Genomic DNA, 18,868 nt, shown 5'->3' on the forward strand with positions numbered 1-18,868 from the left:
CGCGCGTGTCAGAAGATGATGTCAGATGGATAGAAGACATTTTGGTTCGCAGCCCAAGTAAGACTTGGAATATCCTAACCAACTGAATGGAAAGTTCTGAGACAATACCGTATTTTGCGGTAACTTGCGGTAAAATGATGAAAGATGACACACACACATACACAGATGACGCGTAGATGTTTGCCGTGCAGCAACTGAAGGCCACATTGCACACTTGTAATACATTGAAAAAAAACTTCGAAACTTCCTCTTTTCATTGGTATAAAAATTATTTATGGACCATTGGTACTTTAATAAATACGAATTTGTAAAAATGGGTCCATCATTTACAATAACCCTGTACTTGTAACACCGAATGCACACCGTACACTTAGGTGTTGCTTGCTTCGATGAATTTTCCGTATTTTAATAGCACTTTTCGTTCTCAGTATCACTACTTTCTGCATTTGGAGGAAGTTGTGTTTTCCCTGGACTTCTCTGATGATGCTGGAAGTGTCTTTGATATTAACCTAATTGTTCTTATGATGATACATATGTACTACTTTCGTTTTAAGATTCCACATTCTCTGTATTTCGATCTACAGGTCCTTAATTTAACTTCTCTGCTCCTTTTTGAGTTATATTGTAGTCCTATGGGATCGCTACATCTATTAATAGGCATTATTTTCTTTTCGTATCCTTTATTATTAAGTTTGGTTTGTTTGCTTGTATCTTTCCGTACTTGTTTGTCCCATATTAGTATCACTTGTTTGTTTATTATTGGTTCCAGGTTATGACGGTACGTACCACATTTTTGGTTTGTGTAAGTTTTCATTGCTTTAGGTCTCATGTGTAATCAGTTTCAATGTTGTAGTTTGCGTATATGACCCATGCCCACGTCTGCTTTTGGTTTACTGTTCTTTTTTCAATTTCTTTCGCAATTTGTCCATGCAGCGGTGTGGAGCTCCATTTTTCTTTCTGCTCTGATTTCATTTTCTGTTATATTTGTTGTTTTAATCTCTTTACTATTTTTTTTCTGGTTCTCCTGGATTTTTCTCTTCTATTAAATCTTCGTGTATCTCGTCTTCTTCATGTATGGTCCTTTTGTTTGATTATTATTATTATTATGGGAAAGACTGATGCACGACTCGGCTTAGAGCCGGTATTAATTACCTAACTAGTATACATAGTATTGAAAGGATTAGGCTCGATTCACATAATAAAATTGCGCATTGTGTAGCAAGTATTCAATATTACAGCCTTTTGGATGTCGGGGAAGGTGTTTTTTGGTAATCCCAGTTTGGCGATGCTATCCTACAGGGTCTTTGGCATGACGCCGGTTGCTGACATAATAACTGTGACTATTTCCATTTTTTCACTATGAAACATCTGTTTAATGTTAATTGCGAGATCCGCGTATTTGGCCAGATTCTCCTGATATTTGTTGAGAACGTTATGAGTGTTCGGTATAGCTACATTGACGATAGAGACTGAATGGACCCTTCTATCAACCACCACGATGTCAAATCTGTAATTCATTGTTAGCGGTGGTAATGGTTCTATCGTAGTAGAGTCTATTTTTGGAAGTACCTTCTATAGCTGGTACTTGTAATGCGGTGTAGAAGTATTGAGAAGACTGAACTTATTGGCCAGTTTCTGGTGGATGATGCTGCACACTTGATTATGCAGGTGTAGATAACACACTACAAACAGATGCTATATGTTGTATGATATCTGATGTTTGTTGACACTTTCTATAATTGTCGGAATGAGTGTTCGGATCCTCAATAACTTTTTTCTTGTAGTTATTAGTGTTAATAAATTGACCCTGAATATCCATCATAAAGCCTGTGTTCTTTTGAAAGGGATTTTCGCTAGTAAATCACCTGTTTGAAGCTTCTTTGTCAACATATGGCTGATTCAGGTGGTGATGATGTCTACCGAGTGGTGCCTTTCGTGATCATTGCTCCAGCTTCTCAGAGTCTAATACTATCTTCAAGTTAGATTGAATATCATACAATTTACAATTTAGTGCTGAGGTTTCTGATTTCCTATGACGTAGCTTCATTACCTGTCGAGAGTGTAGGTTAATAATCTTTTCAAGGTAATGTAACTTCGGGTGGTGGATTTTGTATCACGCATTTACATCTCTGCCAGACCTTATAACACTTGGAAGACTTACCAACATGTTTTAAGACAGTATCGATTGTTACATTTGGTTTCTCTTCACTGAATAACTTTGCCTGCTGTTTAAAAAATAATAGATGTTAGACATAGTCAAACGTATTTATCTTCAGAATCAAAGCTCTCTTGTCTGGTATCGAAGTTTTTCCCTGTTGTCTCAACGTGATCCTCATCATCATCATCCGTTTCAGTTTCGTCTTCATACTCAACTTTATCGTTTTCAATGACTCATCATCATTTGCAATAAAAAATCTATTTTATTCTTAAAGCAGATCATGTAGTCCTCTTGTGACATCTTTCAGTAAATAATATGTATTTTTCATCCGTAGATCATTTAATGCTGAAATACAACATCAAACATATCTTGATGAACTCTTCCGAATATTGTCCTCGTTTGCGTATTTAATGGTATTGATAATTGATCAGAATTCTCTAAATAATCAGTTTATTTTTAAATGAAAGTTATTGAATACAGGATATCCACGTTTTGAAGTAATTTCCTATTCTTATGAGGAAGATATTATAGTTAAAGTGAAATTCTTGGTCAATATTGTAGCATCATTAGTAAATGTACAATGCGCACCGAAACTAACACAAATAATTTGGAAAATACTCATGAAACAAATAAGTTTGATGTCTCGGTTTTTATCATAATATATTTCTTATCCTTAGTGAAATGTTATTGGTAGTTATCATTCTTTGATACCAAATTGAAATTTTTTTAATATGGTTTGATTACATTTTTTCAAATTTTCAAAGGCGCTTAAGTTGGACGCATGGGTGCAGCCATAGAGAAGAAAATTGATGCTTTCGAAATGTAGGCCTACAAACATAAGACAAACATAGAGGTCCCACAGCAAATGAATAACTTCTCACGACAATCAAGGAGAGAAAGTTGCAGTACTTAGGACATATAATGAGAGATAATAGAAGGGGAGATTGAAGGAAAACGGATTGGACAGACGTCTACAGAAATTTCCAGAGCTGCGGTTTCTCGTGCGACAATAGCCATTTGGATCGCCAACCAATTTTGATGCTACGGGGAGTAACTCAAGAAGACCTGGTCAAAGCCGTATAAGAGCTTCAATTTTTTATTATGATTTGTTTTTGACACTTCATACACCAACATAAATAAGTTTATTCGCTAGTACTATACTAAAATAACAAATTTTTGGATCGGTTAAGTCTTAATACGATGAAGAGAAGACTTCCGCGAATGACAATAATAATAATCTTTAGACTATTATCTAAATGGTCGCCTATTTTTCCGTAATAACTGGACAAGTAGTTCAATTAGAGCAACGTAGAACGTTCAATTTTCAAAGGTACATCAGTACCAAGTGTTAACGAAAACAAGAGACGAAACTTCAGCTTAAGAGAATGAGCTTCAGAGATAAAATGAGAGTCAGTATATTAAGGAGAGCTAAAAATTCAGGATGTGGTGAGATGGTTTACAGAATATAAACAGAACTGGAGAGATCATGTCGAGAGAATTCTAGAAAATGAAGTGGCAGAATGAGCAATTAAATAGGAATGGGAGCTGGAGCTTAGCGTTTCGATATTCATAATTCAATAGGACGAGAAAGAAGAAGAGCCGTAGTCTAATGGGACTTGATCGTATTTTTCTGAACAAATCTACTATCTACTCTAATAGAATCATAGAAATTGAAATTAAAAGACAGGGGTGTAACATCAAATGTGAATAAATTAAAAGCTATGATTCAAAAGTAAGCAGATAAAAAACTTATTTCATTTAAAAGATATTCATTCCTACATCACCTTGTATATAATCGGAATATATCCTATCCGGCAAAATGTAATATAAACTAAGACAACAATTTTCTTTGCCAATACAGTTAAACTTATTAGTAACCTGTAATTTTTATTTAACTCAAGTAATTGTGGTAATAAATAAAAAAAAATTTAGATCGTATCATATTAATTGACCCCAACGCCTGCTTAATATATTAACTTCAATAAAAATCTGACTGTTTGAAATATATAATGCCCAATACATATGATGAATGAATATCTTTATTATTAAAAACGAGGTGAGGTTTTTTAAGGGAAAAAGTGAATATATTCATTATTTTTTCTATAGTGATATAAGCAATATTGATTAATTTAATATATCTAGGTACGAGATAGATGCCTACTTCGAACTTGGAAAAAATCATTATTATACCTCGTTAACTTGTTACAACTGAATATTAAATTATAAAACGTAAATAGACGAGTAAAATGTACCTGCCTGTAAGAGCGTTTGGTTTAAACAGGGTAACAGACGTCAACTGAGCCCCCTTGTACCCCATTCGTCTTCTAGAACTTCGGTAATCTTTTAGCTGGCGCATCCTTGACGATTCGGTTATTGCCATCCGTTTATTCAGTTTTTTCTGTTTAAAACAACATGCTGACAAAACTTGCCGCGATGTTTCTTCTCGAGTAGCTTCGTCAACTGCTTTCAGTTTTTCTTCACATGTTCTTCGGTTCTATAAATGATCCACAGCAACCCCTTTCGTGACTACTCGATCAGTGGAAAATTTATTTATTCTAGTTAATATGCTGAATATTTTTCTTTTTCAAATATTCGAATTTATTTAAAATAACTTTCTGTGTACCTAAATCTTTATTATTAAATTCATACCTGTCTTTATTCTCATTACACTGTGCAATTTCATTGTAATCATTTGCCCATGGTTTAAAGAATTTCTATTTATTTAAAGAAATTTATGAATTAAATTAATCTCACCTAGCCACGCCACTGCTTATCGCAGACTATCTAGTAGGAATATTCCGAAGAAATTGTGTATATTGGCCTTCCGATATCTTCGGCCAATAGAAATGCATTTAAGTTTACGATTCAATGTTTTTATTGGTAAACGGTTGGAGATGATGAGTCCACGTGGACTAACGGTTTGTTTACAGAATTTTATATGGGGGGTAAACATTATTTGTCATTTCTTAATTGGGTAAGAGTGATTGTTCCTCGCATAAATGTCTTCTACAATTAATATTCGAAGCTATGAAGTACATTAGTAATTTTCAATAAAAAATACTTGGGGGTATCTCGAAAAAAGTTGTTTCACGGTTAACCTCACAAGAAAAAATCTATGAAATCAACAATTTTTTGCAGCAAGTGGAAAAATCTAATCCTGATTAATACTGGTTTATGTTTAGAAGTAGTATTTGAATTCTCATAAATATCGGTCACGTAGATTTTGAGTTCTAATGTTCACAAAATTCAAAAATCATTCATTCTTATATTTTGCCAAAATTTTAATTTTTAATTATTAAAATGGTAAATGTACAACAAATTCGAAAACTGGATTGTTACATAAGACACTTATTTCGTTGATTTTCGGCAAGCGGAACTGGTAAAATCACAGCTGTGACAAAACTAGAAGACAGGAATCAACCGCATTTATATCGAAGACAACATAAATAACAAGTGAGAATTGCTCCCAACTGCATTCGTTTGTATAGGGGCTGTTTTTTGTTTTGCCGTATTAATGATCGACGTAAAAACAGAACTACGGATTTTTGTGCAATTTCACATGAAATTTGAAAAACTGCAACTGAAACTTAAAATTTATTGTAACGAGTGTATGGCAATGAATGTTTGTCGCATCAACGTGTTTTTTGATATGACCGTCGACTAAGAATTAGTGCGATTTATGAATCTTTATGAATTGACAAAGCAAATTTTAGATGAAAATTTGAACGTGCGAAAAAAGTGTTCAAAACTGGTAACTCAAATCCTCACAACTGAACAACAAGAAGTTCGCAAAAATATTTGTATTGACACTTTGAATGCGATTGAAAATGATTCAAACTTATTAGAAAAGGAACAAGCTTTGAGTCTGTTGAAGTTGTGGAAGAAGAAGAATTCTAGAATTCTATAGATTATTTTCTTAACCTGGAGGTTACAAAAAAAATTCAGATATGTACTGATGAAACAACACATTCTTCTTAGTCGAATGCGGCCATTTTTTCGCTCAAACGTTGCAAGTTTGCATAATACTCGCCGTTTCTAGTTTTTCATTTTTCAAGATAGTCAATGGAAATTTTTCCACGCGCCTCCCAAAAAACCGACGCTTGCAGATGGAACGGTCTTTGCATTATTTGAAGCTGGTTCTCCTTTTTCGGTCCATTATTTTGATTGCTCTTTTGTTTCTGGTGTAGAGTGATGGATCCACGTTTCAACCATGGTTATGAAACAGAGCAAAAAGTTTGGCTCTATTTCTGTGAAACATTACCAAACGCTCGATGATGGAAAGATCTTCACGACGCTGTTTCTATTCCATTGTGAGCAAACGCGGCAACCATCTTGCGCACAGTTTGCTCAGGACCAAATTTTCAATTAATACGCGATGTACCGCACTTTTTGAAATGGCTACGATGTCTGCTAGCTCGCCCACTTTCAGTCGACCATCTTCCAATACCGATTAGTGGATTTTTTATCTTGGCGGTCGTACGGCCTCGTTTAAACTCTCCTACCCAATATTTTACTGTTAATAACGAAGAAGCAATTTTATCCAGAGTAGAATTTAGTTCAGCTTTTATACACATAACGATGACCAATTTTTACAAATTTGCCGAAAACTTTCACTATTGACGACTGCCAAACAACATACTAAACAACGTGGCGTTTTCAAACTTGAAACGTATGCTATATAGATTGTGTGCTTTCTCTAGGTCAGGCCAGGTATTTCTGGAACCATCCTCCTTTGAGCGTCGCTAATCTCTATTTGGAGAAAACTTAAGAGGAAATATTTTTAATTCCTCCAGTATGAATGGCTCAATCAAAAGCCACAAATTGTAAGGGAAAGTAAATATATCATTGTCGTGAAAAAGTTCTCTATTTTGAATGAGGTTTCATTTCATGTGACTTCGAAAATTCATTTTGAAAGTTTCTATTGTCCACTTCAATTGTTGAATAGTGTATACTCTTTATTAATTTAATGCAGGCACCTGTTTTTTACACATCGCTAATTTTCGAATAAAGAGTACGTTCAATGTTAAAAAAATTTAGTAATCAGGTGGATACGCGCCAGTTCAGTTTATTATACATATACATGCAATAAATAGTAGCACTGCGCTTTCTTTATTTGCGTTTGTCCATTCCGACATGTACCGATATGTACAGAGAATATGAAAACGGGAAATTTATGAATTTTCACTACAATTCTCCTCGTCCACCGGAATATATAAAAAAATTTAAACCGGTAAACATGTGGACGTACAGATTAAAAATAGTTTTGAAGAATTTGGACATTTGGAATACTTTTAAATCCACAGTGAGTATTTACGAAAATATATTTTATCCATTAAATTGTAAACTGACCAATTAAGATATTAATACCAGATTATGTGAAATGGTCGATGATATTCAAATATGAATTCGTTATTTGATTGATTAAAAAAATTTTTTTGTCCAGCTTCATATAGAGTTTATATCATTCATATTAAAATTTAGAAATGACGACGATAGTTCTAGATGTGCACTATCCAACAAAAAAAATAAACAAAACAATAAAAATTAAAAAAAAATATATATTTTTTAAGTTATTACTGGTGAATATCTTGCATTCGTTTCAACCAATTGTCGAAGCATTAATTCCATTCCAATTAAGGTATTGTTTTTGTTTGAATTGATCTGTTGGAGCTCGTATTGTAGTGGTGGTGAAGGATTCGTATTCTGCGATTGGTTTTCCCGATTTTTGGCAAACAAATGCAGATGTACAATTCCCAATTGACTATTCTACGTTTCTCTAATGGAACGGGGCCGACTATTCCGATTATTCCGAAAAAACAGGCGACCATTTGCTTTTAAGTGTATCGTACCCGAACAACTTTTGTTGGAGTTGACTCGTCTATGCATAGATCTATGATTCGTCGCCTGTCACGATTTTATAGACATCTTAATGCAGCGTGATTAAATTTTCTCAGCATTCCTTTGCGACAATCGACACGAGCTTTTTTTGAGCGTTTGTCAAATATTGACAGCCAAATGTTCATGCAATACTGAATGCATGTGTGGAATGCCTCAATCTCACGGTGTGTCACATGACCATATTGCAATCACAATTTACGCACAGCATCGATGTTTTCTGTCGATTGTGTATGACCCTCACAAAATTCATTCTGTAGCGTAGTACAACTACGATTGAATTTGGAAATCCAGCGAAACTCGAGGGCTAGAAATGGTGCTTCATCACCAAAAGTCGAAGCGACATATTTACATCAGTGTTGCCTTATCTCAAAACTTAAATAGCACTATATAAAGGGACGATTTCGGCGCTATATCAACAATTGGTCATTATTTGGGATTGGATTTCCTAGGTAGTGCTAATATTTTTATATAATTGAGGTGAATTGTTCTCTTAGTAGTCACATAAACTCTTACCTGCTAGTTGTAAACCCACGATCATCTCCACTTCCAGCTTACGCGTGAGTTTACAAGGATTTCCAGCGTCGGTCTTTTCAACTTGTGGCAGTCTTGACACACAAAATGTGTGTTTCGATAAATCGCTGATACATGCTCAATAATAATTATTTCAACACCTTAAATATACTGTACAACTTAATTAATGACAAAGAAAACCTATAAAATTATAAATTACCACACGAAAGTAATAAATCAGAAGTTTTTGTAGGTTGAGTTTTAAATTCCCATCAAAACCGAATCGCGTAGTAAAAAACTCGTTCTGTGTAAGGATTCTTATTTAGCTGAAACGTATTCTATCTAATCCCGAATCAATCCTTCCACAAAGCCTTATTGAAATAATTTTTATTGGGTATGAAATTACTTGAAAATAAGTACCGATTACTTCCAAGGATAATGGCATTGTTTATATATATTCAAAACAATTTGAAGTCCGTGTATTTTTACGGTACAGTGAATCGCTTCTATTATCTCCAAATGTAAAAAAAAACAGTACATCATTAATAGACACGTTCTCTTCCGTATGGGAAATAACAAGTTGCGCCAGGTGATTACGTTATATTTTTATAAGTAATAAGTATCACGTCACTATAGATTATTGCAGGCTTCAATTTATAGAATTAAATTAATTCATTTCAATTAAATTTATTAGAACACCTAACATTTTAGTAGCGCAATAATTTTTAATCACGATTTCATTTTAAATAATTATAACTGTTAACAGTTTAAAAGCTTACCGAAAAGGGGACATTTACAATAAGAATCAAACAAAAACTGATCTTATGTGAAAGTACTTGACGAAATGGCCAATCTCAAGAGCTAATGTTTGAATAGAAAAGTTATTTTGCACTTGGGCTCCGCATCCCTTCGATTAAACAATTATACCAACTGAAAGGTCAGAAATTTGTCAGTTAGTCTTATTAATTGGTCAGCGCTCTAAAATTTTTTATTAAGGGTGAAAGTTTTTCAAGGTAACTGAGACATTTTAATACCTCATTCGCAACAAAAATAAAAAATGCCTAACACCTATGCGCTATCGAGAAGCTTTCGCTGATAATTGGTCATCTTATATAAATATTTGGTCAGTTTAATTTGATATAAAAAAATTAAATAAGTTATCGTTGTCGTAACGTGCAAGCTTTTGGCCTGTTCATTGTATCAGGACACTGAAGACTTACGCACAGTTTTTTACTATGAACCAGATAAAATGGGAGAAATATTCTTTTACAGAAAAGAAACTTGGACATGTATTACTATCAAATATGTAATAGTGGACTAATGAATAGCATATGTTTTTAAAATACTTGGGTTAAAGGTCAAAGTGCATGCTTGGGATTTTGGGGATGATAGTTAACTAGCTTTTACAATAATTTTATATACTTAAATACAATTTTTATTGATAAGAACTAATATATTTACTTAAAAAATTACCATGAAATTAATTTCTAAAATACATTTATTATAATTTAAGTTTTCCAGCTCCAACTCCAATATACTATACTAGCTAAGTTTTTTTTTTCTAGCGCTGACCAATTAATAAGACCCACTGACCTATAACCAATTTCTGAACTTTCAGATGGTATAATTGGTTAGTCGAAATTCCACACTTAAGGTGCTAAGATTGCGGAGCCTGTCACTCGGCTCAGACTTGGCGATTATGATGAAAAACCTATATTTAGACGCATAGTTGTGAAGATTTTTCTAAAAATGGAAAGAATTGAGAATCGAGCTGTCATTAAATATTTGTTTTTGAATGGCAATAGACCTACGCAGACGAAAGAAGTTTTAGACACTGTGTAGAAAAACTCTGTACTATCATTTACCATCTCAAAATTTTGAGCAATTGAAGTCAAACGTGACTATATCAGCTTCACTGACGACGACGTTCAGAACGCATATACTGCCTGCAAAATTATGTGTGCACTTTGGACTAGAAGCGCATTCGAATGAACATTTCCGAGTCCTTATTATTGAGTTTTAAGCAAAATGAGTCAGATTTTAGCGTCGATTCATAACTATAGATGAAACTTGATATCTGGACATAAAATACACATTATGATCCACGTGGGATTTGAGGAATAAAACACAGTTTTATCTATTAACTATCTCTAGATTTTCTAGGTATCAGGTTTTGCATAGCCTTTTCAGCTATTTTGAAAAGACATATCGTTTATATATATTGAAACGATATGTTTAAATCAAAAATATAAAATGAAACATTTTGAAATTGAGATTTCTAACGAAATTTCAAAAGAACTGAGAAGCCTATGCAAAACCTGATATCAGTCCCAGACGATAAATACATACGTATTCGAGAGCTCGGAAATATATTAGAGTTAGTACACTTTGGGGTTCCCAATAAGAAAATGCTCATACTCCAGTTGGCAGAAACTTTGTTACAATTCACATACAAATATAGGATATTTCCAAACCATCTCAAAAGGTTGGTCAATTAGCTGTTAAATATTTAAAATCCCACAATCCCACTATGAGAACAATTTGTTTCACGGGTTGAATTCTCTGAGAATTATGCTGTTTAACCTGTGAACCTAGTTTCTTAGTTCATAATTCTGACATTATGAGCGTTTTCTTATTTGGAACGTGGCAATGAAACACCAAAGTGGACTAATTTTAATATATTTTTCGGGTTTTCGAATACTTATGTATTCATCATGCAGTAAATTGTAAAAATTTTAAATTCATAGGTTTCAAAATTCAATATTCAAATTGACATTGATAGAAATATTGATTAATTGTCGTCAATTTGCATATTAGATTTTGAAATTTTGAAACCTATGAATTTAAAATTTTTACAAGAATTAATAAAATTCAAAAACACCGAAAATCTTAATTAATTATTTCCCAAACGATGAATAAATTAGTATTCGAAATTCGGAAAATATATTAAAATTAGTCTACTTTGGTGTTTCATTGCCACGTTCCCAATAAGAAACCATATACCTTATACAAAATATGTGAGTTTTATCTTTTATCCATTATATAAATAATTATTTTATCTTCAATTGGAAATCTCAATGAACGATTATGCTTAATTTTATCTCATCACTAAAAATAGTTCTTGCCACATTATAAGATCAATTTTATGCTAAAATGTTTCAACAATAGAATGCAGGATATTTGGATACGTGCGTCTCAATTGTCACTGAAATAATTGAGTAAATGTTAAACAGGCGAGGTGTGTACAAGAATATCCAATGAGTGTTAAATAGCTAGCTGCTTGTGATCAACCATATCTGCAGTTTTATTTAATTGTGACCGTTATCATTTCCATAATTAAACAGCTGGATTTTTTACGAAAATATAGAGAAAACTTTGCTAAGAGAAAAGAAAAAAGGTGTAAAGTACGTTAGCGAATCTAAATACTATCAACACGATTAATCGTTTGATTCCGATTGTACAAGAAAACCAAATCAGGTGAATAGGATGGATGTTCAATGTCTGTTACATTAGCGTCCACATCAAAATTCAAATATCTGCTGTATAGTGTATGACGATGCGTTATGGTGATTATGGTGATTCAATATTAACCCTGGAATATTGGAATAAAGAGTTGCAAGCAAATATTTTGTGGTGTACAGAAAACTGTGTACATAACTTTCTTGACAGACCTTTGCTTTATCGCCCTTGTTGAAATTGATGGTAATAAGACTTTTCCTAACGGATAGGAACATCATTAAATTGTATGTTTTGATATACTCGAACATTACTATAAATGGAATGTTCAATAGGGTTATGGACAGGAAAGATTGCTGCCCATGATAAAGTCTGTTCTTGCCAATAAATTTATTCGTGAATAAGTGTAAAAGAAATTATTTATTATTTATTATTATATTTATATTAAGTTCATGATTGGTGGTGATGTATTTAATTCGCGTTATTCCATATTATAAAACTAAAGGCACTCAAAATATTTATAAAATTTATGCGATAAAAATATTCCAGGATTTTAGTTGTCTCCAAAATGGACATTTTTCTCAGCATTGAGTATCCCCATCCAAAACACTATATCAAAAGAGTTTTACTAATTTGTTTAGTTAATATCACTATTAGAACATGCAGATTTTGAAATAAAAACTCCAAACCTTTTGAAATAAGGTTAAAGTCCACAGGCAATGAAAAACCGCAAACATTTTTATCGCATCTCATTAGCATGGTTTATAGTACGACTGATGACCTTGACAGTTAAAAATCAATTTCACTGGTTAACACTGTTTTTGTCACACGTGAACTTTGTTATTATTATTATTTGTTTTGATGTAGACACATTTAAAAAAATTCTTATTCCGTTTCTTTCACATCCAGTTTTTTTTGTAACTGCTAGTTATATTTTCGATGCTCGAAAATTTATTTTTTAAAAATTTATTGAACTCAAAATTACTATATTTTTACAAAGTTGAATAAACGGAATTAATTTCACAGGCGAATTAACTACAATTCATTATTTATTATTCACCACAATCCTCTTTATAATAAAATAAATAATTTGTTTATATGTAATTATGCGTTTTAATTTTTAGAAGGTTCTGGAATTTTCTTACACGTAGGAGCTACGTGTAAGACAATTCCATCCGTCCATAAGAATGAAAAATAACGTAGGATTTTTTCATGTCTTGTCTTCTCCTTTCTTCAAATTCATATTCTTCTTTTTTTACTTCCTTGGTTTCCCAAAAGTCTTCAGTAATTTGAAGTCCTGTCCCTCGATGAACGTAGATTTCGTGCTGTACTATTAAAATACTTTTTCTTTTCGCACTTTGCGGAAAAAATCGCCACCACACGAATCCGAATGACTGCGCCAGTTATATTTTCAATGGACGAAAATTTATTTTTTCAAAATTTATTAAACTCAAAATTACCATATATTGACAAAGTTAAATGGACATAATTAATTTCACAAGCGAATTAACTACAATTCATAAATTTGTTATTTACCACATTCCTCTTTATAATACAATAAATACTGACATTTGTTTATGTAATTTAATCCTTATGCGTTTTAATTTTTAGAAGGTTCTGGAATTTTTTTTTACGGAACTTGCTTGATATTGTTTTATTGTCTCATTTACGTGTTTTTGTTTGAATAACTCAATTTAGGCGACTGTATAACGATTGCATTCAACCAAGTTACGTATTCTAATACCCGGACAGGTTTTGTTGGAGAGCTAATTAGACTATTTTCGTTTTTCTGTGCGCCCCCAAGATGAATCCTGGGCTCCACATATATGTTGTGTATGAGACTTCTATTAGGTTGGGCTAAACAAGAAAATAGACGTTTGCTTTTTGGTATATCAATGATTTGGATGGAACCAAAACAGAAGGCGTCATAATCTAGTCCAAACACACGATTCTGTTTCTAGTTCGGTTTTTTAGTCAACTCGTTAAGGTATTTCAAGAGAGTGACTCAAATTATGAACCGTCAACTTCAAAACGACAGCATTTATTGATACAAAGTGATTTAAACGATTTAGTACGTGATTTGAAGCTGAGCTTTCGGGGTCTAGATTAAAGGACTGGAATTTACTTTCTCCTGGTATTTTCTTATTTCCGACAACGTGACATTAGTGATCAATTTATTGAATTTTGAATATGATCCAAGTCACTGACGATTCAATGTCTCCTCAAAAACTAAGTTGAAAGCAGTGTTGCTATACAAAGGAAACAAATGCCTTCAGTACCGGTTGCTCTTGGTTTTGATATGAAGGAGACTTACGAGAACATGAAGTTCCTTCTCAAAAAATTAATAAATGTTTGGATAATATGTGGAGATTTTAAAGTCATAGCTCTTTTGCTTGGGCTACAGCTTGGTTACACAAAATATTGTGGTTTCATTTGCGAATAGGACGGCAGAGACAGAAAAAGTCTTTTCCAAGTGTTGTCCAGAAACTCGGGTACTCGGATACTAATAAATAATACAAACTGAATGATCTGGAAATAGTCTCCTGGAAACATTTTGTAAATGTTGACCAAAATTTCCTAGGAAAAACGTGAAGGAATGTTAACAGACTACTAAAAGCCAAACATTCATGAAAATCATAACTATTTATTATACATTAAGGAATACTTTTTCGGGATTTTTGCACTTTTTATAAAAATGTATGTCTTGATGTCACAAATAAACCAAATGTGTCAAGTTTTATCCAGCGATATATTATAATTTGGTGGCCATAATACATACAAAATTTGATATAAAATTTCGTGTGACAAATGTGTCTTCTTCGAAACTTTTAGTTGGAATTTTAGCTAATATCCTAGGATAATAGGCAGTTGGCTGATGGCGTGCCACGCATGCCTATTCTCCCGGAGTATTAGCTAAATGCCGGACAATAGATTATTCGTCGAAAAATGACCAAGCGTTTGTCTATTCTCCTGGGGCTTTAGCTAAAATTCGGATGTCGATAAAGAAAAATTAATATCATTACGAGAAGCATCTTCTATGCAGTCAGACTCGGAAGTACAAGGTTTTAAAAAATGTAAAATAAAATGTAAATTACAATGTCACCAAGCCTCCACGTGTTCCAATAAACCTAACCTAACCTAACCAAGCCTCCACGTGTTGCAATAAATGATTGATTGATATAAGACTTTTTTTATCCTATTCCCAGTCCCAGGAGAATAGACAAACGCTTGGTAATTTCTCGACGAATAATTTATTATCCGGCATTTAACTAATACTCCGGGAGAATAGGCATGCATGGCGCCCCATCAGCCAACTGCCTATTATCCAGGGATATTAGCTAAAATCCCAACTACTGGCTTTTGTGTTTGTTTCAGGAGAGTTTACTTCCAAGGGTGAATTTCAGATATTTCCCCCCTGCTTTTCATTCAATAGCTTGCCCGTCTAGATTAATGGGCTTGAAATAGCACGGTTATATAGAGGTGTTGACGGTTGTTCTCAATAGCAGGGACTTTTTGAGGTTATACTCGGAAATAACCTATTGGTTTTCATGAAATTATCATTTCAATTATATCTGTAATGTATAGCAAAAATATATTTATAAATTTAATGAAGCATGTGAAATAATGAATAGTGCTTTCATTTCCAACACTTTCTAACAAGTAATAATAGTGTATAAAATACAAAATTAGAACAAAAGAATTTATTACCTCTTCAGTAATTTGACCTCACGTAACGTATCTACAGGTCCTTAAAAAAATATTTAAACATATTCAAGCAGATTCTAATTTATTTTGTTAACAAAAAACTGTGTTTTTTTGTATTCCTACAATATTTATTTTCTAATTTTCTCAAAAAAATGTTGCTTCACGCATTGTTGGTTTAAATTAAAATTAACTACTGAGCTTCTTGGTTTGGATCCCGGACGTATATAAAATTTACATAAAGATTTACGATTAACTAAATTAATGTGAAATTTCTTCGTATATTACAATCGAGAATACAGATACATATTTATGAATAATATGTGGATATTCCAAATTATTTATTATAAATTAAAATTCATTTCTTTTATATATTTGACAATATCTCATAATTATTAAGAAACTTTAGAAAAATATATAGAAGGAGAAAGAATTAAGAAGCGATCTAAGCAACTACTTCATGGAGAAATAAAAGAGAGACAATACAAAGTAAAAAATGCAGTAACAAAACAAAAATTCATATAAAAAACAGTACATAAGATAACAAAAAATACAACGTCGAATCAAAGACACAGAAATAAATAGGGGGAATAAAAAAATTAGTCATATGTTAGAATAGAGAGATGAAAAAGAGCAGAAGATAAAGAGACAAAAGTAATTAATACTTAGCTGATGTAAGCATTTTAATATATAAGATACCTAATAAACTTTTCTAGAAAAATCTTTTTCCCCCCTAAAATTTTCGGCAAGAATCTGAATAAATAATTATCTGACAGTACAAGGTCTGGACTAAATACTGGGTGTGGTAGCATTTCAATACCACCAAGTTCTTTGAACTTATGCCGCATAACTTTCGCAGTATATGGTTTAGCATTGTAAGAATATTCACTTTCGGTTAACTACACTTCTCCACTAAAATCTAGGCTATCCACTTTATGTCTTGATATTGACGACTTAACCATCTGGAATGTTTTCGGTATACATTCCACCATACACATAACAAGACTTTCCGTTCTAATCGACGTTTCTTTGCGGAGGGTTATACTGATTGTCCTTTGTCTAATCACTGATAAATCCATTTTTCTACGACCATGCGTTTTAACCCACTTTCCCGCACGCATTTTGGTTTTGAAAGTGTCACTTTCCCGCGGGAAAGTAAAATTATGCAAATGTTTACCTTATTAGATAGTTTTTTACTTTGGAGGTTATAACTATTGTTACTACAGGTAAATAAATATTTACGAAATAGTCCATCAAATAAAATTTAAACCTTTTCTAGCTTTTTGTAACATTTTTAATTTTTTGAAAATATAAAATAATAAAGATATTTTTTATATTACCATGTACATTCTTCAAAGGAGTGTCACAAAACAACTATCAAACCACCGGGTTTGATATCAGTTGCTACGATAACCCAGGCATGTAATTATTACTAAAACGTCGAAGTTGTTCAAAACGTCTAGGAAGTGACCGAATAAGTACAATCTTCTTCTAAATTAAACCACATTAAATCAAATAACTCCACTGGACCGGCTATTCTTACTAGTCTACAGAATGCAACAAATTGTGTATTCAATATTAATATTTATAATACTTAGTAGTTGGTACTAAGTTGGTGTTCTGCTGCTTCCTTTGTAACCTCATTATCCCAGTAGGTAAACGATCTTCAAGCGTTAAATTTCCCCGGTAAACCAACATTTTGCCGTTTCTTCATCAACTGTGTCTTCCCCTTCAATTTCACATATCACCTCTCAACAAAAATTGATTTTATTCATCAATGTAATCTCCTTCAAGAGCCATACAATCATTCCAATGCTTCTCTAACTTCTCAATGCCGTGCTTGTCTTTTGCCTCCAAACAGGCTCAAGTTTTAGCAATTGCTTCTTTATTTGAGCTGAATTTGTTACCAGTGAGCATGTTTTTGAGAAAAGCGAATAGCCAGTAGTCACTGGGGGCCAGATATAAACTATACAGTGGATCAGGAAGCAATTCGAAGCTTAATTCGTTCAATTTAAACATCGTTGCCATCGAATTGTTTATCGGTGCATTGTCTTTCTTGTTCCTTGATTTTTGCATTCAAACGATACAACAGCTCTATGTACTATTCGCTATTGAGTGTTTCTTCCTTTTGGAGATAGTCGATGAACAATATTCCATGTTTATCCCAAAATACTGAAGCCCTAACCATCCCAGCTGACTGTTGTGAAGTGGATTCATTGACAAATATCGACGCAAAAAATCTGATTTATTACATGGCCAAAGACTGCTCTGAATCATCAACAAGTTTTTGTTTCTGATCGACTGCTTCAATTTATGATTAGATATAAGCAATTTGTGGACTTTTTTGACGATTTCTGGAGCAACCTTTCAATTGGAGGCCCAGAACGTTCATTATCATCGGAGTCTGTACGACCACGTTTAAATCCAGTGAACCAATAACTTTTTTCGATAGGGCAAAGTCCGGATAACACTTCTAAAGCCATTGCTGAGCTTGTTCAGTATATTTTTCAACAAGAAGTAATGATAAATTAACATACGAAATTGTTTTGAATCCATTGATTTAAAAATAATAAAAGAAGCTTCACTCAAATGGTTATCAGTTTTTCTCTAACTACGACATGTCATGATACTTTACACTTAGTATTTTGAGAGTTGGTACTTCATAAACGTCATATGGAATGGCAGCGCCATCTGTGTGTTAGTCATACGAATTGAATGATGTTATAAGTTCCGCGTTGGTCAAAAATAACAATATTTCAGGAGAGGAAATAAGCTATGATCATAATAAATATATTTTTTATGAAAATTGATAAACACAGTTCGATTGCAAGATTTACGCATCAGTTATGTGGAAGTACATCTTTGGATTCTCTATCGAAAGACAATAAAAAATCAAAAAGGGATTTTTTGGACTTACGCGTTGTTAGAACTTAAACGACGATATTTCCCTTTCTGCCACGGTTGCTTCAAACTCTTGTTCCAATAATGTCTTAAAAACACATGTGTTTCATATTTATCGCACTACATACTATTTATCACAAAACATACTGCGTCGTTAATAAACAAAGAGACAATGATAAAAAAACAGTGAAGCAATTCATAGTAGAAACTAGTCTTAACAAGTTACGAAATGTTTAAATTGAG

At 32.9% G+C, this 18,868-nt stretch overlaps 1 protein-coding gene across 2 annotated transcripts in view; it reads left to right on the top strand.

Annotated features, from left to right (window-relative positions):
* The window catches only part of LOC130440806 (sodium-dependent nutrient amino acid transporter 1-like), a 70,778-nt gene that overhangs the window by 14,583 nt on the left and 37,327 nt on the right, over positions 1-18,868 (top strand). The window contains exon 1 of one of the 2 annotated variants that reach the window (XM_056774150.1): positions 6,285-7,460. The exons of the other annotated variant lie outside the window; for it this stretch is intronic. Coding sequence (XP_056630128.1) covers positions 7,302-7,460 — 159 coding nt within the window. The 5' untranslated portion in view covers positions 6,285-7,301. Of the gene's footprint in view, positions 1-6,284; positions 7,461-18,868 lie in introns of those variants that run through there. 2 annotated transcript variants of the gene reach the window in all.

This window comes from Diorhabda sublineata, chromosome 2 (genome assembly GCF_026230105.1).
Source record: "Diorhabda sublineata isolate icDioSubl1.1 chromosome 2, icDioSubl1.1, whole genome shotgun sequence".
In the NCBI taxonomy this organism is placed as follows: Eukaryota; Metazoa; Arthropoda; class Insecta; order Coleoptera; family Chrysomelidae; genus Diorhabda; species Diorhabda sublineata.